The sequence below is a fragment of the Bombus pascuorum genome, chromosome 8 (assembly GCF_905332965.1).
Source record: "Bombus pascuorum chromosome 8, iyBomPasc1.1, whole genome shotgun sequence".
Classification (NCBI taxonomy): domain Eukaryota; kingdom Metazoa; phylum Arthropoda; class Insecta; order Hymenoptera; family Apidae; genus Bombus; species Bombus pascuorum.
The window spans coordinates 10,116,756-10,143,090 of record NC_083495.1 but is presented as its reverse complement, the minus strand read 5'-3'; the positions used below and the strand labels follow the sequence as shown (position 1 = coordinate 10,143,090).

At 36.2% G+C, this 26,335-nt stretch overlaps 1 protein-coding gene across 35 annotated transcripts in view; it reads right to left on the bottom strand.

The window, feature by feature from the left end:
• The window catches only part of LOC132909770 (calcium/calmodulin-dependent protein kinase type II alpha chain), a 148,207-nt gene that overhangs the window by 9,516 nt on the left and 112,356 nt on the right, over positions 1-26,335 (bottom strand). For 7 of the 35 annotated variants that reach the window (XM_060964829.1, XM_060964833.1, XM_060964827.1 and 4 more), the window contains exons 11-12: positions 26,079-26,168; positions 11,350-11,406 (exon numbers count right to left, since the gene is read on the bottom strand). The exons of 2 other annotated variants lie outside the window; for them this stretch is intronic. In XM_060964829.1, coding sequence (XP_060820812.1) covers positions 11,350-11,406; positions 26,079-26,168 — 147 coding nt within the window. Of the gene's footprint in view, positions 1-690; positions 850-2,272; positions 4,024-4,646; positions 4,800-11,349; positions 11,407-26,078; positions 26,169-26,335 lie in introns of those variants that run through there. 26 more of the 35 variants (XM_060964835.1, XM_060964834.1, XM_060964843.1 and 23 more) reach the window with 9 other exon arrangements.

The following is a 26,335-nucleotide window of genomic DNA, read 5'->3' as shown; positions in this document are numbered from 1 at the left end:
ACTCGATCGCGGAGAACTCAAAACATCCAATTTTCATTCGAAATCCTGGAAATTCATTAGCTCCGCGAAAGAAATTACCCAATCGTCACTTATAGTTCCGTTTCTTGCCTAATTTCTAATGAAATTACAGCGACCTTATTTAGTTAAATATTTGATTAACGATGCATTAAATAGAAATGTTCGTCACTAATCAAAAAGATCCAAAAGTTCATAAAACTGGCGAGCGTAGAAAATAAAGAGGATGAATGAAAGAAAGTCTAGAAGGAAGATACATAACAAATCAGTGCTGTATTGTAAAATGGAGAATTTCTAAATGACATTATTATAATCAAAATATTGGCAATCTCGAGCGACGAGTTAACTCGTCTTTTCTAGTTAACGAATTCAAATACGTTTCTTGAAGATTAAGAAAAATAATAGAAATAAGATTCTTTCATCCGAATAAGAAAATTTAAGAAAGAAGAAGAACAGAAAATCAAAAGATTTTTGCTAAGACTTTTATACATAGGAAAATTAAAAAGAAGATTCTTCCCGCGATAAGTCACATGAAAAATTTCATCTACGAATAGTTTTATAATAAATAAATTGTGGAATGGAAGAGTGAAAGCAGCATTGGCGTAAAGGGGGGGGGGGAAATTGAAGGTAACCAGAGAAGATAGCCACAGTTAGAGGTGTGAAATGTATACAGACCGTTGTTCGATGAGTCGTAGCGTCGCGACGATACCATGGGCGTCGCCACGTGGTTGTTGCCGATGTAGACGGCCGCTGGCGAGGATGGTGAAGCGCCAGTCTGGCTGTTCTGGCTGTTGCTGCTGCTACCACTGCTGCTAGCACTTCCTGCGCTGCCAGCTAGTCATGCAACCAACCAACCAAAAGACGAGCTACTGTCAGCCTCCGAACAGCTTCCTCTCGGTCGCTTCTGGTCGCTTTTTTTCGTATCGTTATGATTCGATCGTTGCACTCTCGTATGTATTCAAATGCAAACAACTTTATCCAAATTAAATTCAAATTAAGACAATCGTTTTAAGGGCAATTTTTAAGAACGAGGATAAAAAATGGTACGTTCCAATGGTTTTATTTAACCGGTATAGCAGTATGTATCGAGGTTGATAATAGCGATAGATTTTAGGATAATGAATTTGAATGGAACGAATCAATAAGAGAAGATTCATAATAGAATTCGATTGGATTTGCTTTAAAGTTGGACAGTTTCATTATTAGAGGTAATTATTCTTCGTAAGATACATCAAGGTTTCATTTGCAGAAATGGTAACGAATTATTGGATTAGATACGTAGATATTCGCGAACGTGAAATGAAGTTGAATATAATTATCATCGACGATGTTAAGGAAATTAGGGTTTGCAGGAAAATGGTAATGTACCATTGGACTAGGTTTATCGGTATACGCAAATGTAGAAAGGTGTAGAATATAATTATCATGGAAAATTTAAGTCTTTTGTAATGTATTAAATACATGTATAATGTATAGAATAAAAATAGTTTGGGAAGGTAAATATGAATACGAGATGGTAAATGTGAGGATAAAATTCAGGAGAAGCTTCGAACAGATATTTCTATTTAAATCAACATCTGCAAATTAAACTTCTACGAGAGTGCAACGAGCTGTCGTTGAGAGAATACCAAAAAAGAGGAGAACGAGAGAGAAAGAAAAAAGAAACGGGTGGAGAAAAGAGATAAAAGAGAATAGGGGAGATCACAAGAATGAAAGAAAATTCGTAATCGGAAGCGAAATTGGCAAAATGCAGGCGTTTACGAGGTGGCTCGCGTAAACGAGCTTCGCATAGATCGAACAAACGAGTACAAAGTGTCAGACACTCTGCGATCGTTTCGATCGTTTCATCTAGATCAGACGGTACTAGGTGAAGCGTCGACGAGATTCCAATGAAAAAAGCGATGCTGGATGATCAGGCGAATTTTTCGTTGGACCTCGTTGAGCAATGATTTGATCCATTTCGATAGAAAAGGGAAGATTCGTGTGTATATGTGCGTAATATCGAGAATCGAGAATTGGTGCTGTGTAACGTTCGTATCTATAGTGAATAATGGCGGACGAAAATGTTAAGACGGCAAAAAGTGGCGGGGGGAGCGCAAGCATCAAAAATGGTTTGTGAACAAATCTAAGGCACGCGAAGCGTGAGAATATTCGGTAATTTGACTTCGACCAAGTACATGGCCAAAAGAGATAAAAAATTGTAGGGGAGAAAAGAAAAGTCCAAGTCATGCTTCGACTCATTCTAAGAGGGACTCACCGATTTCTGCCTAGCGAGTCGGTCTTCTGTCTTGTTTCTGCTTTGGTAAATTGTCTTTCATTGTTTGAACGATACACGAGTTTAACGTTGTTCAATTTCTCAGTATAGTGGTTTAATGCTTGAGGGGCCATTTAGATTTGAGAATTGTAAAAATTGATATTGTTGTTATTTTTGGTTATTTTAGTCGTTATTTAAAGGAGGATAATTAGAGAGAAGTTAGTTCTTACCAGATATCAAAGATCAATATAAAAAGAAAAAAAAATTACATTCGCTTAACATTGGAACTACTGATCTGTAATACACCGTATTAAATATACTATCCACAGATGATTGTGTTTAAGATAGTTTAACGGAAATAAATAGATCAATTTTCAATAAAAGTTATTTTGATATAATGCATGTTTTTAGCAATTATAAGAATAAAAAAGGTTTTGTAGTTTTAATGTTAAACAAATAATCTTACGAATCCTCCAAAACGACCGCGTTTACTTTGAAATTATTAATAAAACCTTTATTTAGAATAGTTTCATTCGAAGTTCCAAAATTTGGTCCTTTAAGCATTATGAAAGAACCACTACTAACAAAATTACCTTGAATCATGGTATTGAAATATTTTCACAAAACTTTGCTCCTCTATGCATTGTTAAAAACATTGAAGAGCTTTCGATTCAGGCAGAAACGGTTCGACCGCGACAGAAAATCTTACCGATTCGTCGGGTAGGGCTCGTTGGCTGAATTTCAGTATCCTTGCCTCGTATCCTACGCCACGAAGGCGCATTTCCGATAATAGCCGCAAAGGGAGTCTGCAATTTCGCAGGTCTCTGCTGGGACCGATCGTAAAGAAACTTTTATGCACCGATAAAAAAGAAGCAAAAACGATGCTTCGTAATATCGCGACGAGGGTTCGATTATTCTCGTCCCGTTCACATTCCTTTTGTACGTCATTTCGAATGCATAATACATAAAAAGTAGAAAGAAGAAAAGAAAAAGGGGGAGCACAAACGTTTTCTATTATTTTTCTACGATTCTTTCTTCGTTTCGTCGCACTTCGTTCAGCATTTATTTACTTCGCTTTCTATGTGCCTATATAGTTTCTTGTCTTCCATCTTCTTACTTTTTCTTCGTTTAATTCTGACATTTTTAACCGAGATTAGGTTCCTTCGTTCATTCGAACATTGTCGTGATTTTCGTTTTGAAACGAGTTTCAATTGGACAGGACAGGCTTCGTAGAAATTCATTCCTGATTTATGGATCCTCTGTTTCCTTTCTTCGAAAATCGAAAGAGTATAGCGTTTAAACAGCAAATATCCTTTAATATTTACTAATATTTTATACAGTGGGTAAATTCAATTTTCTTAAAAATAGAATTTTAAAGTTTGGAAATGTAAAGTTTCTGAGTATCAAAATACGTGGACCTTGCGATCTATAAGTAAATTATAGATGAGTAATTCTTTATCCTTGTTTTTATTCTTCGAACGATGAAATTTAAAGCAATCGACACTGGCGTAGGCGGAAGTGACAAAAACTTTTCTCCACCGAGAGCCGAAAGAACGGTAGAAACGCAAGGGCTGATGTCCGGACTTTTTGTGCCATAAAAGACAAGAGTAATTATCCTTATCACTATGGCGCACGTAAAATGTTAAGGAGGACACGGATATTACAAACTGCGGAGACATTAACTTTCTATTCTTCTCTAGCCAAGATTTTACGACTTTACTGCTTTTTACAGTTTATAGCTTTGACGATTGTTACTGAAATTTGTAAAATTTCGTTTCTTAATAATAGAAATTCAATTTCGTGAGTGACAAATGTATCTGAACTTCCTAAATATTAGTAGACTAATCATAATTGATATTTTATATAATTGATAAAAAAACATACATATTTTCTGACATCTATTCCATTATACGATCGTACATCTCAGTTTACTTGGAATTTACGATGTTTTACAATTAACAATTAATAAGAAATAAATCTTTGAAAGTATAGACTCCCGATAGACTCCCGCGTCTCAAGCTCGGATCAAATAAAAGTTAAGATGGTAATAATTGAAAAGATTTATATGATCAAATAAAAAAATCCTCTTCGTAGAAGAAAATTAATAAGGTAAGAAAACGGTATTTTTTTCGTGAAGAAGAAATTCAAGACTAACATCAATGTAAATATCTTCAATATAAAGTCAGAAACAAATATGAAGTCGAAATATATAACGTAATATTAAAAAAAAATATAAAGTCGAAATATAGAACGCAATAAAAAAAAAAAAAAAATGTCAGCCCCTTCGGTAATATAAAAAAATATAAAAGTTTGAATGTCGTCTCGAAATCGATTCTACCGTACTTCCCTCTCAGTTCGCTCTCACCACCCGATTTACCTTGTGCTCCCTGTAGGAGTACCGCGGCTAATCCAAGGGGGTTTCCCTGAACCTGGTTCTGGGCTTGCTTGTTCGTCTGGCTCGCTGCCATTACCCTGGAGAACGCGGACACGGCAGCGGGACTGTTCGGAGGTGTGCCCTGGGAGGCGGGGCCTTTGTCGAAGAGTTCGAATCGTACCGATTAAAAATACGTCGAATAATTTTATAAAGGGCCAATCAACACCAGGATCATGTGGCCAAACTCAACACGAGACTCCACAGAAACAGCGTCAACGGGGACATTTAGCTAGACCGAGTCACAATTGGGTCTATCGAGATTAGATCGGACGAAACCAGTTAGAAGACGATGGATTAGAACCATTTTAAATTAGTTTTATTCGGGGCACGTGGATTTTTTGGAATTATTCAGAGGTTTTAAAAATAGAAGCGAAGAACGCGTTGATGATTAACACTTTTGCTGCCATTGCAAACTCATTCTCTCTCTTCGGGAATTTTTATTGCACCTAACGTGTTATCAAATTTCCAAAGCTCAAAGTGTAACAGCACGAAATATTTTCTTTTCAGGTGTGAAAACACGATAGCAATGAATATGCGACAGCGAGACAGCATCAGTGAAAATGCTAAATAAGAGGATTAGTGTTATAGAAGATCGGCGCCAGGAGTTACTGAATTTTGTTATTCGTTAAGCTTCCTTACGGCTTTTGGAGATAGTTAATACGTTTCGTGAGACATCTTGTTAAAAGACGGCGATGATATCAAAATCACTCGACGAAAGATTAGCTAGATAGGGTCATGAGTCAGTCTGTTAAGTGTTAGTCACTCTTGTGTTAGAAGACGATGAACGACGATGTCCAAAAGATAATATCGAAGAAGATTGTATGAGATTACGAACACGAATCAAACGAAGAACACTTCAGATGATGATTAGAATCACAAACACTTTCGTTAATAGAAGAGGCGGCCAACAATGAGAATCCCAAGACAACTGCGTTAAGTCAGTCTTTTTCTAGTGAACATCATATTATATATAGTCTTCTATATATATGTATATTATATACATTACTAGAGAAGATCTATTAGTGTACCTTCAAATTCTTTTTAAATTAACAATACTAAAATACACTTCAATAATCATACATTAACCACGATATTGCTATCCACAATCTTCATCGAGTGTCACGAGAACTGACTCAACGCGTTTTTTCTTAATTCCACAAACCTATCAAAAAATGAGCCAAAAGAAAATGATAGAAGAAAAAAAAATTGAGAGAAATACGTTTGGGCGATGTGAATTCCGTGGCCTTTCGTTTCAGCCTCATCTGCAGTGCGTTCGAGAAGCGTGACACGCGCGCGTTCGAGCGAGTTAACAAACGAATTCCAACCGGAAAACTGTAGCCACCGGCGTGGTAGCAGCAGCGACCTTTGGCTAAGTAGAACGAGAATAGTTACGCACAGTCACGATAGATTCCCGTCCGACATAGACACGGTTTCGCGACTGAAAATAGATCCAGAAAGGCTGGCTGGCGATCGTGACCTAACGTACGTCCGATTCGAACAGAGTCGGAAGTTCGTTTTCGCGTGGGACGTCGCCATTAATCATCCAACAGCCTCGGTATATACCCCTCTAGACGACCAGAAACCAAAACGTCGATTTTAAGAATGAAAATCGCCATTTTCTGGCTATAGCCAGAGATCGTTGTGTCGTTGCCAGAAATATGATTGGTTTCACCTGTTTGTGGAGAAGGATTCTAGACCTAGCGAGAATTTTTGGCGCATCGTTGACGCGTTACGAAATTTCGAAAATGTCTTCAGAGGCTTTAGAGGACGTTCTAAAAGGCCGGACTTTGAATTTTAGATTTGCTTTGAAACAGTGACTGGGAATGAAAAGCTGAACAAGATGGATCGAAGTTTGTTGGATGAAGTTCATCGGAGGTACATGTTGTTTCGTAATGATCACGGTGCACGATGAATCGTGTTGTAAAAAATGAAAGCTTTTTTCAGCTGTTGAAATGAAAATGTGTAAAACAGAAATAAAATAAATTAATAAATGTAATAATTCTTTTACTAACAACGTTCGATTAACTGTCTGTAAATAAAAAATAACGCTGAAATTTCAAATAGCTGACTGATAGATTTTACAAAATCCAAAATTCTATAAAAATTCCCATAATTTTGTACCTGTTGAGAATATGTTTATACATTATGAAACCTTCTGTACATCCAATTACGTACATCTTAAACAAACATTCACCGGTTCACGATTATTTTGACAAAAAGATTCAAAGAGGAGAGCCCCATCAACGGTCCTCCTGGCGCAATAATCACACAAAATAAGTCCAAGGCTCACCATAATTATCAGGCTGCTTCGATGAACCCGGCAAGCCAGCGGTGACCGACATTTCGAAGACTTCACCTACTGTCCCCTCCGAAACGCATTTATCACTATCACTCTCGAAACACAGCGCACTTCTTCCCTTTTTCACCGAAGTATCGAATAAAAGCGCAAGATTTGCAATCGTAAAAAATCACACGAGAGATATAAACGATGCTTTGAAAGGCCCTTGGTTCCACGCGAAAGGGAGGAAAATCGAAGATCGACTCGATTTTATTGCGCTCCGCACGGCCGGCTTCGAGGATGGCCGAACGAACGACGCGAACTGCTGCCAATCTATTTTCAAGCGGTGCCAAGCGGTCAGGTATTTCCGTTGACAGCGCGACACGCGCGTTCGGGCGAGTTTACTGCGAAGATTTCATATTTTCTCGCTGGTCATCGCCGCCATGCGAAATTCCATATCTGTTTCAGCCAAAATCGTTGACATCGTAGACTTTCCCCCATTTTCACGATCCACTGTGCCGCTGACGTTCCAGCTGTAGTCCAGGTTTAAAGATTTTGGCTGCTCAAGGTCACGATGTGTGGCTATAGGTTAGTATAGGGGTGACGAACTGAGGCGGCCTACGTGCGATCTTCGCTCCTATTTTCTTGGCTCACAGACTCGTAGGAAAATCATGTCCTCTATTTTTCTACACGCTACGATTCTACACGGTGTAACGCAAATATTACTGTAACTATAGAGTTTCATTTGCTATCCCTTTCCCTCTGAATCTAATTGGAAAATATCTGATTCCATTTGCGAGATTTCCGATTCTAATTTAGAAATTTATCATTCTAATCGAGAGAATTCGTGCAGTTTGTCATTAAAAAGTTCGTCACCTCTACGTTAGAGAAACTCAATCGTTTACCCCCACTATGGTGCTCGAATAATTTGCGGGAGTAGGGGTCTGTTCGAGCCATGGTGGGGAGAGTAGCTTTGAAACTAAGCTGATTTGAAACGGGCTATATTCGTCTATATCGCTGGGTTAACTAATTCTGTCTCGTAAGAACGCAGGTATAAGGCACCGTTAATATTAAATAGTAGCCTAAAGGTATATTTGTATGCGGCGTAAAGTATCTCTGGAGATGAGATCATAATTCTATAGCGTTTCTATATGACAATTCGAAGTGTCTTTGAGCAGTCATAATATTTGAGCCTGACTATAGCTAAGATCAACTGTTCCAGTGAACTCTAAAGAGATCAATCACGTGACAGGAAGAACTTCAAATGTTCAAATTACAGAATGATATCTAGATGATTTGCCTAATCTAGAAAAAAATCTGCTTTGTGAGGGTCAAGTTTCCTTGATTGAATTACATGTAATAATTGTTGAGAGACTAGTCGATAATGGCGGATACGTATTCATTCGCAGAAGAATGATAACTAATGCTGCTTGAATTATCGAGCCACCCAACGCAAAATGCTTTTGGCGACTATAATGGAGGGGAAAAAGGAAGAAGAGAATTTCTACAAGATGATTCTCGTCTAGGTTTATGATCAAACGATTAAGCAACTTGGGAACCCAGGCTATCTATTCGATCAAAAGGCAAGCCGACTAAAATTTGCTAAAGCTTACGATGCTGGATCTACTTATCGTTCAATGTTGTCAAGCTGCCACAGACGTCTCTTCCAAGAGGCTCTTCGTCCCTGACCAAATTTTTTCGTCACGAAATCATCGTAACGGGGTACACAACTCTAATTACGTTGCTTATAAACGAATCATTTAAAATAAAATAGTAAAGAAAGAAACAGATAAATAAAGACAGCCAGCTGCTCGATATGGTAACAGTATAAGTATACATATATATATTTTTCAATTTCCTAGACAGCATAACGTTCGTAACAGCGCAAGAACAACAATTCCTACGAAACAATGTTCTAACATTTGCTAAAACAATATATATATAATATAAATAACAATGACGCGATAAAATGTGTCGTAATCGAGATATCGCGACAGTTGTCTATAGATTGTTCTACTCGCCTCGAGCAGTAGATCCGCTAGATGTCTGATCAGACGTCCTCGAATACTAATTTTCTCGTCGCTACCATCGGTTGGCGTTCGCTTCTTCCAGCGTCGTAATTACGCTCGTTTCTAAATCGAGCGCGGATTTACACACATGGGTGGAAACACAAACAAGGGAAAAACGTGAACGAAAACCCCGGCGCTTTCGTTTTCGTAAGATCTGGACCTCTGATTCATTTTATTCGAGAAGGGAATCGCGTGACTTGTCGTTATATAATTTTGATTCAATTTTCATCGTGGAGATGGCTACAGAGATTGTTGGTTTATTTTCAATGGTTTGTGAAATATAGGGTGTCTTGTTTAATTTTATTATTGGAGACAGGAATAAATACAGTAAGCGTTTGGCGACGTGAAGATCTAGTTTCTTCAAGATTATTTTGAACGTTATTCTACGTTACATTAGAAGAAGAAAGAATTGATAAAATATGAATATTCATTCTTGGAATAATTTTCAAGGTATCTCTATCGGTAAAAATAGAAACAAATAAAATCTTCAAATAAAACCGTCGCTAGTATAGTACAAAGGTCTGATATACTACGCTATCAAAATTCTACTCGAATAAAAATATCTCAAGTTCTCCTATCGCAAGTTCACAAAAATTGTCTCTCTTCGATTTTCTGTCCTACTTTACGAAATCGCTTGATATCCGCGAAACGATCGCAAAGTTCCGAACACTAAAACTTTCATTAGAAAAATTTCACAAACCATTGCCAAACATGAACAATCCATTTCCAATTTAACTCTTCATCCCTCAAAAGTTTCATCAAACTAATCAACGGAATCATGCGAGATCGCCTTCGAATGTACATAGACAAGCCTTTTCCTTTTTGTTTTTATCAAGACATTAAAAGATATACACACACGCGCACGTTTACACGGACATCGTCGTGCAGAACGAAGAAAGGGAAGAAGGGACGATTTCTGATCTCCCATGTGGTAAAGGGGGCTATGATTAACTTGCAGACTGATCAGAGGGGAAGCAAACGCACGCAACGGTCCTTATTAGTTCGTGGAACGAGAGGAGGCTGGAGAGACGGTAAATCCGAAGTACGAGTTAGCGGAAGCTGGAACAGACAGGGTGCAAAAGCTCGGCTCGAAGCTCGTCACTGAGCCCCTCGTGGCCATTGGCTTCCCCGGTTCGTCGCCCTTTTCCGGTCCCCTCTCGCTGTAGAACAAGGGAAAGCTCGTGAAAACGTGAGGTTATCGGGGGCTTCTTGCTGCCATTTGGAATAGGCAATTAGCGTATTTCTTCTTTAGCGAAATCAGTAACACACGACATCTTCTTGTGTTTTTTCTTTAGTACACATTCCAGTGTATTTATTATTCTGTGCTTAAATCGTGCTATATTAAGAAATTGATTTTCTAGCGAGAGGGAACCTTCGAGGTGCTGGATGTTTCATCTTTTTCATCGAGTTTGGACAAAATCGGATCTATCTTTCTTTGAAGAAAATTTCATGGAACCTTCTTTACCTTTTTTAAAGAAATGTATCCGAAAAGTATTTGTAACCTGTTTGTACATGTTGATGCTACAAAAATAAACATTATTTGTGCTTTTTAAAATATTCGTAGCTTGTAACTTGCGATTTACAGAATTTTATTGAATATTTTAATAGTTTAGCTGTATAAAACAGCTCTGCTATGTATATATTGATTGCGCTATATTACATGACACTGTATTTTTATAACCACCAGCTAGTTTCGTCAAATCATAGATCATTACGACGATTGGTTTAAGCTTGAGTTAATGATACTTAATCCAACATTAATTTGAAACTAATAGAATTAAAAATTAAGTAACTCGATATAAAATTATTGTATTTTCCAACAGGAGACTACTGTTTGAGACCCAAAATGTAATATGCACGAACAGAACAGTACCGATGAAAGGAATTGACCAAACTATAATTCGTTTCCGTGTTTCACATAAAATTATCCTTTAATAAAAAAGAAAAAAAAAAAGGAAGCAAGATTTTCTAGAATGCTATGTTACGTTACAAGACACTGCATTTTTATCAAAAATACAACGTACAAAAGAACAATAATGAAGAACGAATTGGCTGAAGGTCAGGGGACCGGAAGCCACAGAAGCAGCTTCGGTCACGCGGTTCCAGCGACGCGAACGGGAGAAGCCAGTCTGAACCGGAGGACGTCTACACGTAACACACGTGGAATATATATACGTATATATATAATATATATATGTAAATCTAGACGGAGGTACGTAATATATGTATACACATGAACACGAGACGTCGAAACGCGCGTTATGTACACGTTTCTCGGCCTTCGATATGCAAGGTTTACCTTCGGGTTCTTTGGCAATGACCGTGCTGCTCCGGTCGACGACGCCCTTCTTATCCTCTGTACAACAATACACACATACATCACGGATATGCGACTTTTGTTCTTCTTCTTTTATGTAAAAAAAAAAAGCCTATTTTTATGCATTCTTTTTTCGTTGCTTCTCTTTTCGCTTTATACAAAGACTAGAGACCAGCCAACGCGCGTTAATTTTTAGCTAAGCTGATTCTTTTTGTTGTTTTAATCCTCGTGGCACTTGTGTTTGAGTTAACCAGAAAGCCCCTTATCCTTGGGAAATTCACATTTTACATTTTTGTTGTTGTTGTTGTTGAAGAAAGTTTCGTTTGGTTCGAGGTACAAATTTTTACGATATTTTTCATGCTCTTTAGTTTTTCGTTACAAGTTGATTAAAACTCTTTTACCTCAGACTTGCCTCAGACTTTTTTATATCGTTAAGAAAGATTTATTACTCTTGTTAACCTTGCAGCGCCGTTTTGGTCATTTTCGATTTCTTTCTATTTTCATATGAAGAAGTTCTTCATTTTAGAGACTTCTATTCTTCCACATCTTATAAAAAATCTATTCTATTAAAATTATTTTTTACTGTCTTTATTTTCTATTAAATTTACCAAGTTTGAGGAAGACGTCGTCATTAATACGTGTGATATCTTATGTCAGTGATTTTCTTGAAATATCAAAAAGTCTTCCTTTTGTTAAAACGAAAGCTAAAGTTGAGAAATAAAAATTCGAGAATTATTGCAAGATTAAGTATTCGTTTCCGCGATCACGTCGATGATATTTTTGCTTCCGTGGTACGTCGACTATCGACGTTGCATCAATGTTAAGCTCAAACTTCTATGAAATTTATTTACCTTAATTATGAAAGTTTTCTATGAGAAAGAGAGAGGAAGAGTTCTAGAAATTCTCTTTTTAGTTACAAGTAGATAGCAAACTCTGAAACATCGAAAACGCGTCGACGCTTCCTTTAAATCTTACTCCCGTCGCGATAATTAGTTTCACGTAAGGAAAACAAGCTTCTTCCCGCTGTGTTCGCCACCAACGATTCTCTGTTAACAAATAGTCACGGAGAATCAGAGGTAGAAACTTCATCGGCGAGGAGCATGCTTCCTTTGTTCCTTAGAAGGAATTATTCTGCTTAAAGAGTACGATGTCGACGGCTTTGGCGCAAAGGTGATTCATTAAAGAAGAAAAACTTTCAGCGACGGCAACACTCTGTGTCCGATTTCACGCTCAGTACCTCAATTTCTTTTATCCTAAGAATTTTAACAGAGCAAGGAGTTATTGCCTTCTGGATCGCTTTGAGACAAGTGTCACGATTTCATAAGATACTTTGATCATGGGTTTTCGCTATTTGCAAAATAGCTGGACTCCGTGGCTGTTGATATGGAGAGAAGAAGAAAGAAAATGTTATTAACGGACAGATGTACATCGAGCTTGGAGGCACGGGTATCCAATTTCAGAAAGCTTGACGTACCATCGAACGCGATTTCTTTGTTTATCTTTCCTACATCTTTTTTATTCAGAATAATTAAAATCACTCAAAAGAAACCGAATAAAGAATTACTTATGGTTTTAAAAAATATTCTCCAGTGAATCTATAAATTTTGTAATTTAAGGATTCGTAATATATTGTAAAAATATCGTGTAATTTATTCCAAAGATCAGATCAGAAGAATTTTTCGAAACAATTATGTTGAATAATTTGATAAATATTGCTCGAGTTCGATGCAGTCGTGCCAGTAAATGTACAAGCTGACATTCAAAGCGATAAACATTCAGTATAACAAGCGTTTAATACAAAAGCAATTTTTCCTCTTGATATTAACCCATCCAAAAGATTATTTCTCTTTTATTTGATAAATGCCACAGAGTTCCAGCTAGTTCACAGAAATCGATGCTTTAGCTACGTAAAATGGTAACAAGGTACTTTCTAGCTTATTTAATCTCTAAAATGTAAGCTAACGGAAGATGACAATGATAAAGATAGAGAGATAAAGTAAAATAGAAGTAGACAAAAAAAAGTTATATAGCAACACCGAGCGTATTTATTCGGTATGTCCATAACTTAGTCTCTCGATCGAGTATCATATATCGAGATCTCAAAGTGTCGTATCGACTCGGGTTCTCTTGAAACACAGGGGTTCGGGCAAAGGGAAGAGAAAGGGGACGTGCGGTGGCGATCATACGATTGAAGAAAAAGAAAAAATAATATATATATATATAAGTCGATAGTCATTCGTGTCGAAGAATTAAGGGTGGTAAAGTGGGTCTTGAGAGTTAACTTTTGCCTTCTGGCACCCAACGATTGAAAAGAAATTGAAAAGAAGACATTCTTTCTAAAATTTTTATCAAAATTTGTGATATAGGATATAACTAAGATTAAGCCTCTTAGGAATTTTTGTAAGGTTCTAGAAATTGGTCAATTTTTCAGATATTTATACTTTTCAATTAAGAAAAAATTGTAAAATTAATTATTATACATTTATATTATACAGAGTAACAATTTTAAACATTTCTGGAAATGTAGAATTATTGTATCTCCAGATTTGTAATCGTAATTCCAGAATTCTGGAATTAATTTATATTTGTGAATCGTATTTTGTGAAAAATAAAAAAGTAACGCACACGAGTGGAGGTATCTTTAAACGTACGGTCTTCCCTACATTAATTCCTGTATCTGTAAAACATTTCTATATCCATAAAAATCCAGATTCTATAAAGTTCTATAAAGTGTCATGCCTTCCAGCTTGAAATAACTTTCCAAATCCACTATTGCACCAAAATAGGGAAGAACCAGGATCAAAGCGGATAATCCAGGGTAAAATAATTGAGATAAGGTGCCATATCAGAGGGTGCAGTTCGGTGGCGAACGTGCAAACGTCGACGAAGATTACGTGAAAATCCATCGTTCTCCTCAGAGGACACAAACAATTGCATCCAATAAAACAAGACATTTTCGTAAGTATATAAAAGAAAAAGACAAAGGTAATGAAAAATCTTAACAATCAAGAAAAGACCTGATGGATTAATATATAATAAATCCCTGGAGAAGTTATATTGCTCGAAAGATCAAGGAGCATAACAGTTCTTACGAGATTTATCTCTTATATATAATATTATATCTAGCAAAACGAGACAGAAAAATGGCAGCCATAATAATATAAGGGATAGAAGGGAAACATAGACAGATATAGGAAAACAGACAAGTTGTTGCTCGTTGTAGAACATAAACGAGCTCGAAACTCGGCATGGAAACTAGTTTATTTCGCCGAGATATTATCGTCGAGCTCCTTCGAATTTCAAAGAGAAGCAAAACGGGCAGTGAGAAATTTGGTTTCATTTCATTGGTTATTTTTCATTTTGTTTCTCGGACTGAGAGCGTGACACTTAACTTAGAACACTTAACTCTTAAGAAGGTTTCTTTAAAGATTCTTAGTCATTTGATAGGTTTGTAGAAGGTTTCTGGAATAGAGGACATTTTCGATGATTATTTCGCATTCTTTTCGAAATATTCTGTATCTAAATATTTTCTTTAAATATTCTAAGTATACTATATTTATATTCTATTATTTTGAACTTGTACACTAGACTCGGCATCCGAGAAAGCGTGGGTGTCGATGCACAGGCATGCAGATAAAACGAAATAAGACAGGCACGCCCAAGAAGCAGATTGGTTTCATGCTTTTGCGAGGGGGTAGAAGCTTACAAGCAGAGGCGTAAAGTGGTTCTTCGATACTGGGGTTGTCCTGTTTTATTAATATTTTCTGGAGCGATGAAAATATAATACCGGTGTTACAAAATACAAATATTATCATTAATATTCCTATTATAAATTTTATTCGATTTTCTGAACAATGTTTACGATGTTTCGAGTATTTTTATTTAAAATAGCGTCTTGAAGAAACGAGTATACGGAAAAGAAAGCTTTTGTGGTAGAAAAAAAGGTATGTTGCTTTAATTAATCAGGTATCTAGAAACAAACAATGGAGAAATATCTATGGTAATATTATGTTATGTTAAAATTGAATTAATAAAATCCAATTAATTTATTATAAGTAATTTATTAAAATTAGTATAAGTAAATAAAGTTCCTATATCTAATAACTACTAATAAGTTACTAATTTAATTCTGCCATTTTAGTTACTCAAATTGTCTTGAACTTAATACTGTTCAAATTCGTTTCAAGAAATGTTCTACCTTTTGACAGATAATATTTTCCTCATACTCAATATTTTCTCATTCTCAATGGAACTCTTCAAGTTCCATAATAGAGTGAAGAATGTCCATTCTGATGCCATAAACATCGATAAAACGAAACAAACCCAATGGCGAGAACGATTTCTCGCCTCGTTGACGGGTATCGTAAAAGCGAATGCAAACCATGCGAAACATTGCGCGAGAACGTGAAGTGAGTATAGAAACGGCTAAAGGTATAGAGAGTGGTAAAGAAAAATGGGGAAAACGAAGAACAGGCAAGTCAGTGATGGTGTTCATAAATCCATAACACCGGTAAAATAGTGATGGTAAAATAGTGTACTTTTCTATCTTTTTTTTTTTTTTTTGGTGACGGTGAGAGACTGTTTTACGTGAAAATCCTAAGGTTGCTATGAACAATAAAAATTCACGTTTGTGTGACCAGACAGGATTTCGATGCACAGACAGAAGTGAGGAACGAAAAGAAAGAAGTGGATAAGACACAGTGAACGAGCGTTAGAAGAAGAAATGCATCGTTTTCTACGAGATCCGATATGAAAATATTATAATTTCAGGTGGTGTGCACAGCGAGGTACCAACAGATGTGAATTTTCAAAGTGTGCGTGTAGATGAAAGACATACAAATAAATATTTCTTATTTTTTTTTTTTTTTAATAGGAAAAGAAGAAAAGAATTAAAAAATAAAGAAAATGAAACGATTAACGTTACCGTAGTAGATACGATTGTTTTCGTTGATCGGATTTTTCTATTTCCGTTTCGACTTACGTTCAAGTAAAGTGATGAAATCGTTGTGTGCGAGATCGTTGCGTTCTCTACGATGACGACGATCTCTCGTGTGCTTGTCGCTCTCTAAAGTGGACGATGCTTCGCTAACGTGGCACAAACTAATCTAACTTTCTAGATGGCTAATCGCTACTGATTCGCTCGCTAGTGGAAAACGTGGTGGTCTAGCGAAAGTGAAGATGCGCCGCGTGAGAATATGGTTCTCGAGAGACTGTAGATAGTTGACTCGACACGAACTGGAATTGCTCTCCTCTTGAATTTCCATACAAATAGTGGATTTTACAAAATCTACAAAATTTTTTTCATTTTATTATCAATTTTGTATAATCGGACATAAGCAATGGTTTCCTCTATGAAAAATTCTAAATTATAGCGCGCAAATATTACACAATTATTTTCACTTCCCAAAGGGATATTTCTTTAAAAAAGAAAAAGAAAGAGAATTATAAAAATACTCAAAAAAAAGTAAAGAAGAATGGAGCATTTCCAATTCAATCGTCAGCAACGAAGAGAAGCCTCTATTAAACACTCTATGAATATCACAATTTCCCTTAATCCAAATAAAAAAAAGAAAAGTTCGAAGATCTGAAAGAAAATGTAAAAGAGAGAAAGCTTGATGAATGCTAGAGGAAACGAAGAGGAAGCGAAAGCGGCGCGAGAGCCGGTATCATCGTCAAACAATCGATAATTTATTCGTTTAATGAAATTTCGATCCCTTGACTAAATTTTTCCTTTCCAATTTCCAATTTTTCCTGGTCGGTCGTTAAAATCACCGAATTCTATTATCGAGAATTTACGTTAACCCGGAGAATCGATAGGAAAATCTAACGTCTCGATCGAATTACAGGCGAATACGTGAGCCGCCGAATTTCGAACACATATCCAGGGTTAACGGTTTCCAGCTAACGTTCGCGAGTAATTTCACCACTCCATTATCCGACTCTGACTTTCTCATTGTGCCAGGCTAATTGCACACCAGTGGATAGCGTAAGCCATGAAACGAGAAACGAGAAACGGCGGTGGTCGCTATCGAGACTTTTAATAAACTCCGCTCTCGCGAATTTCCATTCCAGCCGAGAGCGTTTTCTCGAAGAAAAAAGAAATGTTAAGCATTTGGAAGAGGACACGAAAATTGAGAAGCTAATCGCGTTGGAAAAAATTCTAATTTAGAAGTCGTTTTGAGGAAAGATTAGTTGGAATTGTCAAAATGGCGAGCGTTGATAAGAAGACAAGAATTGCGGCGATCGCAAACGGTGGTGGCTACACGATTATAAGATAAATTTTTGTAAGTTTTCCTGAAAAACGGATTTTCCGAATACCGAATTGCGGATTGTTTATGCAAATTCATATTTTTCTCAATGTAATTACATTTTACTTTAAATATCTTTTATGTCTGTTTGTACCAGTATTTTCCTTCGATATTTTATATGTATTTTCAAGTTGGCGGTATTTTGTAAATTTTAGAATTCTTTATATTTTTGCAATTTTAACTATAGATGCATAAACATCCGCAGTCTAATGTTTGTCATTAGAGCTTTGCCTTGAAATTGTCTTTTAAAGGCTAACATACACTGCTAATCAAAAGTTTGGAATCAGAATTTAAGACACGAAGATTTTTACAATTTTTAAAACTCAAAATGAGTCAAGATTCACAGAAAATTATTTAGTCAATCATTTGTCACAGAAATGATCATTAAATTAGCAAGAGATTCGATATAAATTCAACTATAAGAAAATGAATCCAAACTGTTGACCTGTAATGTATTGTACAAATCACGTGAATTTTCAATCATTAACACGTTTGTTGTCCGAGAAGAAAATCTCCGAAATTATTGACTCGTAGTTTCGCTCATAGAATCAATACACAATAAACAACAGCAATAAAGAAACAAATAAACGATAAATATCTTACATATAAATAACACCGTCGATTTAAGGACCTAAATTTCTGTGTTAAAAAAAAAAAGTTTCGATGAGAGGACAAATTCGAAGTACTCTGACCCATATATGGTTGACCGAACAGTAAACGTGTCAAATACTGACCGAACTCTGTATTTCCAATAACGATACTTCTGTCTGACGCAATACCGTCTGATACTACTTGAACTGCGCGGTCTGACCAATTTAAATTCGCGCTACTGGAAATACGGTAAACGCTGGATGTTCCACTTGATATTCGTAAACATTCGTGTTCAGGTAAGCATGTGGGTCGTCGAAGATGGCTTTCAAACACGAAAATATTCGTAGCCATGACGTTTTAAAAACGGCGAGAAAAACATTTCGCACCCCTCTGTGAAAAAGTGCTCGACGATTAAACGTCGATAGAGGAATCATAAAATTGCGAATTGTTGTTCACTCGAGATTAAGAAACGAAACCTTCGCACGTGTTAAGATTATGGCGAGATGAAGATCGAATATGCAGGGTGTTTTAATATACGAGACATATCTTAGCGCTGAATAGGGAATGAAATTGAGAAGGTCTAAATAGAGAGTTGTTTTATTATAATCTTGTTTTAGAATTTCAATCATTTTTTAATTTAATTCTCTTACTCTGGATATATACATATACGTGTGTGTCTATCGTTAGAAGCATTACGAAAATATCTAGAAGGATTAAAGGCATATCTTTTTGTCAAAATTGAAAATAGTGTTTCAAGGATTTTAGTACAGTGTACAGTACGTTCGTACTGTTCTACTTATACATGAAATTAAAAAATATATATATTGTAATTTGAGAAGGATCAAATGGAATATACGGTAATATTATTCTTTTCATAAAATTCTTTTATCTTTTTTGTATCCTCTATTCACCACCTGAAACACGTCTCATGAAACAACCCGCATAATTGAATCCTGTCGACGACATTTGTGCGATATTGTTCTGGTCTCACATCGTATACAATTGTTTTACGCACCTTATGGTTGTACGTACGTGTTATGGATTTGTGAGCATCGTGTGTGACCGGACAGAAAAGAGCGATTTTCTCGATCGTTCCTCGTGTAGCTGCTCTATGTATTACGTATAGTGTTGAGACGGAAGAACGTAACATGTTGTTTGTAGTTGTTTGATCTTGTGATTGTGATACTAGATCGTTTCATAAGTCGTCGTGTTCTTGCAAATTGCTGCTTTTATTCTAATTAAGAACGCAGTTTTGTCTAAACCAATTTATAGATGTCACTTTTTATTGAAATCTGGAAAATATATGTATATTGATCGTTTAGTTTCAAAGTTATGGATAGTTTCTTCGGATTAGATCGAAAAATAAAATAAAATAAATAGTATTTGTACTGAATATAAATTGATATTTCTATGAAATAAAAATCCAAAGATCTTTCCTATAAATTGTGAATCGATCTATCAATATTATTTCCTTTTATCCAAAGTACTATCGAAATTAGTATCTATTAAATCAGTAGATGATCGAAGACTTATGAAATGATTCGATATTCGATGTTTCCACAAGCAATTTCTGTTCTCAATATTATTTCCAAAAAGTCCAAAGCTGCTTCTGGGAACCTCTACAAGATACTACGAGTAAAAGTGTTATATCTATGTGTGACATATCGAAAGCGAGTCGCTTGCTGTATGTATATGGCGATTAAAATTGAACAGTGTCAAAGGACAGACTTACATCGGGTGTTAACTAAAGATTATCTATTTGTGTTTCTAAATTTACTGTCCTAAAAATTATCTACCTATTTCATTAACTATTATCAATCTTATTGATTTACAAATTTCCATTAAACTACCGATAAAAAAGTGAACAAATTCACGATTCAGAATTTTTCGAAGAATATTATTATCATTCTCGATAGAAAATATGTAATTCCAACCAAGTAAGATTAGAGCTTGCCGCGGATTCTGATTTGCATCGAAGGAATCGTAAACAAGAGGTCGACGGTTTTAGTGCTCCGTAGTATTGCCGTTTTGTGTTCGAGTGTACTCGTGTCTGGCTCGAGAATCAATTCACTCCGTGATAAAGTGTCTGAATCTTGAAAGCGAATGAAACCCATTGACTGCCAGTGTTTTCGGTGTTTACGGAATAGGGGAAGAAACTTGGTTGCATGCACGCCGAGGATTACCAGGATTGCACTCTCGCGTTCTCTGCTTGTTCGATAAGAACTTTGCATTCATCGAATTCTGCATGATTGTCATGCGACAATTTTTCGAGAATGATGCACAAATTTTTAGATTCCAGACTTTTAAGTTTATAATTTCGTATGTTCGTCACTTTACGTAAATTTTCTAATTGCATCTGAATGCGAGTATGTTGCGAAAAGAAAATGGTTAGGTTTTAAATTATTCGAATTTGGTACTGCGTATAATTGTCGTTTGACGGGAAATTGTTTAATCTCATTTGAATACGGGAATAATGCAATTTGATATAGCTCTATGTAAAGAAGATTTTTCGTAAGAAAATCTACATGGAAGAAATATCGAAAAAAAATTCTGTTGAAGAGAAAGCAAAGAACCAGAGAGATGTTTTTAAAGAGAGAATTACGAATTGCACTCGCGAAAGTACAATCCTGTAAAAAGGTCTTGAATGATTCTGCTCTGGCAATGTATGCGAAAAACGAAGGCTTCCAGTTCCTCCAAATATACCGCAAAGAAAAGAGCAGTTAAAAGCTGACTGAAGGGAACAACTTTCAGAAACACGTGGAATGAAACATTTAACCTTATAAAGACGATTGATATTATTCCACATACTTTCAAAAAATTTCAATTCTCCTAAAATTATAAAAGATATAGTCAAATTTCTTTTTAATGGTATTTTTTCAAATTAGACGTTTCAATTAAATTGAAATCGAAGCAAGGAGCGTTGATTAAATTTTTTCTAAATATCTGTAAATTACAAAGAGATATTAATAAAAATTTTTACATTACGAGTTATTATTAATCTATTATTCCAAGTATCCAAGCAAAGGAACAATTTTTTAATTTTATGGAATCAAAGGACGTTAATTAAATTATTAATAATTTTCATAATTTTCATAATAATTAAATTAACAGTTGAAGCAAAAAGATAACACCGAATGTGAAAATATCCATCGAACATCAAATAACTAAAAAGATTATTTTACAATCGCTCTTTTACGATAATGGAAATATCTCGATTAATAACAAAAAATATCATAACTCTTCTAATACTGCTTTAAGTTCTCCTAAAAAATCTTTTGTAAGCATTCAGGAATATCTATCGTCAAATCGAAAAATTTCTCAATAACTTCTATTACTTTTGTTTCTGTCTCCTATATATAAATGAGACTATTATGATCAGTATGATCGTGTCCGAGTGTGTAATCGATCATGATCAACGAGAAATCGCGAAAGAATAGATGGTTAGAATAGAGAGTTAATCAGGAACGGTTCAGCGACAGCTCATTAGGGCGGGTTTCGATGGTGTACGATAACGAAAACTCGATGGCTAGAATTCAGGTCGACAGAAATACAAACTGTACACGGTTTCGAGTGGTACCTCGATAGGCGAGTAGTATACGTCTCTGCTAAGTAGTGGTAAGTAGACAGAGCCGTTGACAGGCGACGAGAAGTAGTTATTACACATACAGTCAAAGATTTACTAAGTATCAGGTTATACGTATACGTTCACGTGGGTTGAACGAGGCAAATGGATATAGTCGGACGCGATCGCGTTGCGATAAAGAGGGTGTGTTTGATCTCTAGGCGTGTTAGTGAGTGTAATTTACATGGTAATGAACTTCAGCGACAGAAATAGTTGAAAGAAGTACAAGGGACTTTGAAAGTCTTATGGTAGAATAGATAGAGCGTTTGATTTTTACTAGAATGATTACGGTTCGAATCTTGGAATGTTAGAAAAATTTTTAGTACTTCATTTTCCACTGTTTTGTTGGCTATTATTAAAAGAATATTAGTGTATATAGTGATGTTCGCTGTTAAATATTGTATTATATTTAGTGAATTTAGTGTACAGTTGGATATCTTAAAAGTTAATGTGTAAAATAGTGGACTTGAATTCTCTAGTTGTAGAATAATGGAAATGAATGGTTGTCATCATACAATAGTTGTGAGATTGGTGAATACTAGTAGAACTGATAAATAATAGAGTATTGACTAATTGTAAACTGAATAAATAATTGTCATTACAAAATAGTTGAAATTAAGAGATAGTAGAGCCCAATAATAACGGAATTGTGATGAAATGAATGAATAGAGTGAAGTCAAGAAAGGATTGAAATTCCCAATTGGGTAAAAATGATCTTTATCGCAACGTACAGCGAAAATGACTATACCAAATCCCCTAAAAATTGCAGGGAACGATCTTTGGTAGTAGAAAGATACGATAGATGAACAGACTATAATACAAGAAAAGAGGAAATCCGCAGTACAGCGGATCGAAAGTAGCGATACACAAGTGTGTTATGCGTCTACAAAGAAGCGAAGAAGAGAGAGACAGTTTCGTGAGAAAGATATAGTACAGCTTCACTGCAAATTCGGTGGGCAACGACGAGTAAAGCTCTCTACCTTTCGACAGTAAACACGCTCCTTATGGCTGCGCTATGGAGGTTCGTTCGATTGCCGCTTATAACACGAGCTTTATATAAACATAAATTCAATCCGCATCCTTTTGCACAATGAGATTAATTAACTAACAACGTTAGTGAATATACTAACGATAGATAATTATAACAATTCTACTGCCCTAAACAGCTTTTTACTATTTAACAATTTTCGTGTCAAATGGCAAAGTGAAATTATTCGTATAATTTCATTATCATATTTGTAACTTGTAAAATTTCGTTAACAATGTTGGTTCAATTACGCAAAGAGATCCAGGAAGATCTGTATCCTTGAACAAATTTCTCAAAACATTTTTAAGAATTGATCAAACGAAATAAATTTCGCTCAAATATATTCCAAATTCATTGTATCCGTTTGAAAAATAGTATATAACAGTATACGAAGAATTTATTGCAAAGGAAAAAGAAAGTTTTGATAGGTAGGAAAATAAACCATTATAAATGGTAGTCTACAAAGTAAAGGCTGTCGCGCAATCGACGAACCTCCGCGACAGGTTTACCAATATGCACATGTATATACACATGTATGTCTATCGGTAATCGGGGCACAAGTGTACGCAAATATAAGGTGGATCGTAGCTGGAGAGGGCAAAAGGTTGAAAAGGGGGTAGGGACGGAGTAAAGCAACGAGGGGGATACTTAACTACTCGAGCTATTGTCCAACGATCGATTTGCACGTGAGCAGGAGTACTATCTCTCTAATAATAGGCCGATATGCGCGCGCAAGTGCCTGCTCGTGATTTCGTTACGTTGCAAAGGGACCACGAAGAGATTTTTTTATCGAATTTCCAGAAAAAACCATTATACCGGTACACGAACTATATTTACTCCATTTCAATTAAATAAAAAAGAGAACTGCTATATAAATAACCGGAGAGACGTAACCGACTATAAAAATTATCGTCGGTTTCCAAATTATTTAAGGGTGGATATTAAGGATTTAATCAATTCGCAGAATACAGGGTCGTTAAGAAAGGAATGGATGGTTTCAACACTTTGCACGTAGAAAGAAAATTGTTGAAGAAATTGAAATTAATCTTGGATTAGTCTACAAACTAATACAACTTATATATGTATCTTCAACAATTCTTCTTTTAAGCAAAATGTTTGAATTGTCTATTTTATTTATAACGTATAGACTGTGGATGTTTGTGCAGTTATGAGTTACGAACAAGTATAAATGTGCAAGAATGAACGAGAATTAACAGAAATGAGTTATTTTTGACATTTTCTACATATATACTATTTTCGTATCTTTCTTGCATGCTACCTATATTATCTTTACGCTCTACTGGTTCCACTTTGATGACGCTGATAAAAATAAGAACAGCAAGAAGGCTAATATGTATAAATAATTTTCTTTTTGAAACACGACCATCGTTTGCAAAAAACTTGATTGCACCAAAACCATTAGTCTTATTGATCGATTCTATGGAGGAATTCTTTAAAACAAAAAATAGAGAATTATAATATCCATAAATCCATGAACATCCACAATCTAACAGTAACCCTGTATATCCACTCGCTATCCTTTCCACTATTGTCCCATGACACGTAAAAAAACAAACACTGGAAATAGTCTAAAAACTGGATTCTCGACCGCCACGATAGGCGTTTCGACAATCGAAAAGCAAAATGTAAATTCAGGTGCAATTATCTTCGACCGACTCCACTGGGGAAGGCCACTCCGTTTTGGATCTGGCGGTAGCAGCGAGAAATCCAGTTATAGCCGCGCTTCAGGCGCGAGTAGAGCGGTAAATTCAGATTCGATCCATTAGCGGAATCTCGCTGGGAGAATTAACTGTCCCGGTTCAGGGCTCGAACAATTAACGAGTCCAAAAGGCTGTGAGCAGCCCGCGCCGCGTGTACGCGCGGAATACGCGCGCTGAATCGTGCCGAGCTGATCGAAACCGATCGTCGTTCGATCATCGAAGGTAACTTTGGGACTAGGCTCGAAAACTCCAGGTTACATTAGAGTCGACGAATGGCGTTACTCGATCCTGGACTCTCGCGACATCACCAATTTCCGATAGCAAGTTCGAGTTCAAACGGATCTCGAATCTATCGAACCGTGCTACTGGCTGCATCGATTCTTTTGGACGCTGCAACTGCCATGAACTCGTGCACGAGAGAATTTTGAAAGGAAGTAATTATAGTTGCGAATTTTAGTGAAATTTCAAGGAAATTGTCTGAGGGATGTTAAACCTGCTTATTTGGAATTTTAGTGTTTCCCTTTTCCAATACTGATTGCCTCGAACAGTTGATATTAATCATATTTTGTTCTATGGTTTTTACTGTAATTGCGTGGGTGGCGTTAAATCTTTCTAGAAAGAAGTAGGAGAGTTGATAAAATACGTAAGCTTCAAAAATAAACGCGATATTCCTTGTATTCTCGCTGTAGTGCCTAGAAAATTAATCATAGTATTTTGTAGAATTAAAATGTGAAACACGAAGGAATGAATCTAAAATTATTCCATCCATCTCAAAATATCAATTTAGAGAGTATCTCTCTTTCCATAAACGCGAAAGGATGAATTTACGATACGTTAAATCCATCCTTTGAAAATTCACCATAATTATCAGTATATCGATCTCAATATTCCTTAATTACCAAAACAATATTTACTAATAAACATAATAAAAAATATTGTCCCTCAAAATTTCACTATCACTCTCAAGATAACAACTATAATACCTCTTGGTCAGCACCAAAGATCGATGACAGCTTTCATAGACCCATCCCAAACCCTCAACTCGTTAATAAAGATAACAGACATTACAGTGAAAATTTTATCCCGATCTCTTCGATCAGCCACGCAGAATTCCAAGCGTACACGAGAGTACGAAACGTACCAAAGACACGAACACAGAAAGAGAGAAGTTGAAACCGCGGGAGGCACCTTCTCGGTGCGGCCAGGTTCCTAGAAAGATTCGTGACACTCGTGGGTGGTATAAAATCAGATATCAAACTGGGTGCACGTATCTGAACGATCTTCTAGAACGAGGATCGTCTCCCTATAATTTCGGGGAGAGGGTGTTGTGAACCGGGGACAAAACACACGAAAAAGAGGGGGAGGCTAGAAGAGAAGATTTTCTTTTCTTTTTTTTTTTTTTTTTTTTCTAGAAGTGACAGAGGATTTCTGGGTGGTCCTACCTTTCACGTCATCGTCCTCGATCGTTGTGCTGCTGTCGGTCGATTCCTTCACCTGAGAGCCATCGCCCTTCTTCGTGATGATGCTCCGACCTGGAGCACGCAGAGCGTTTCAGTAAATCGGCATTGGCTTCGTTGGATAATGAGCGGAAATAGTGATTTCAGAGATAGACAAAAGTAGAGAGAGAGAGAGAGACAATAACAGAGTGAAAGAAAAGAGATTAGAATAATTGGCAGAAGTAAGGTTAGGCTGGTGGATG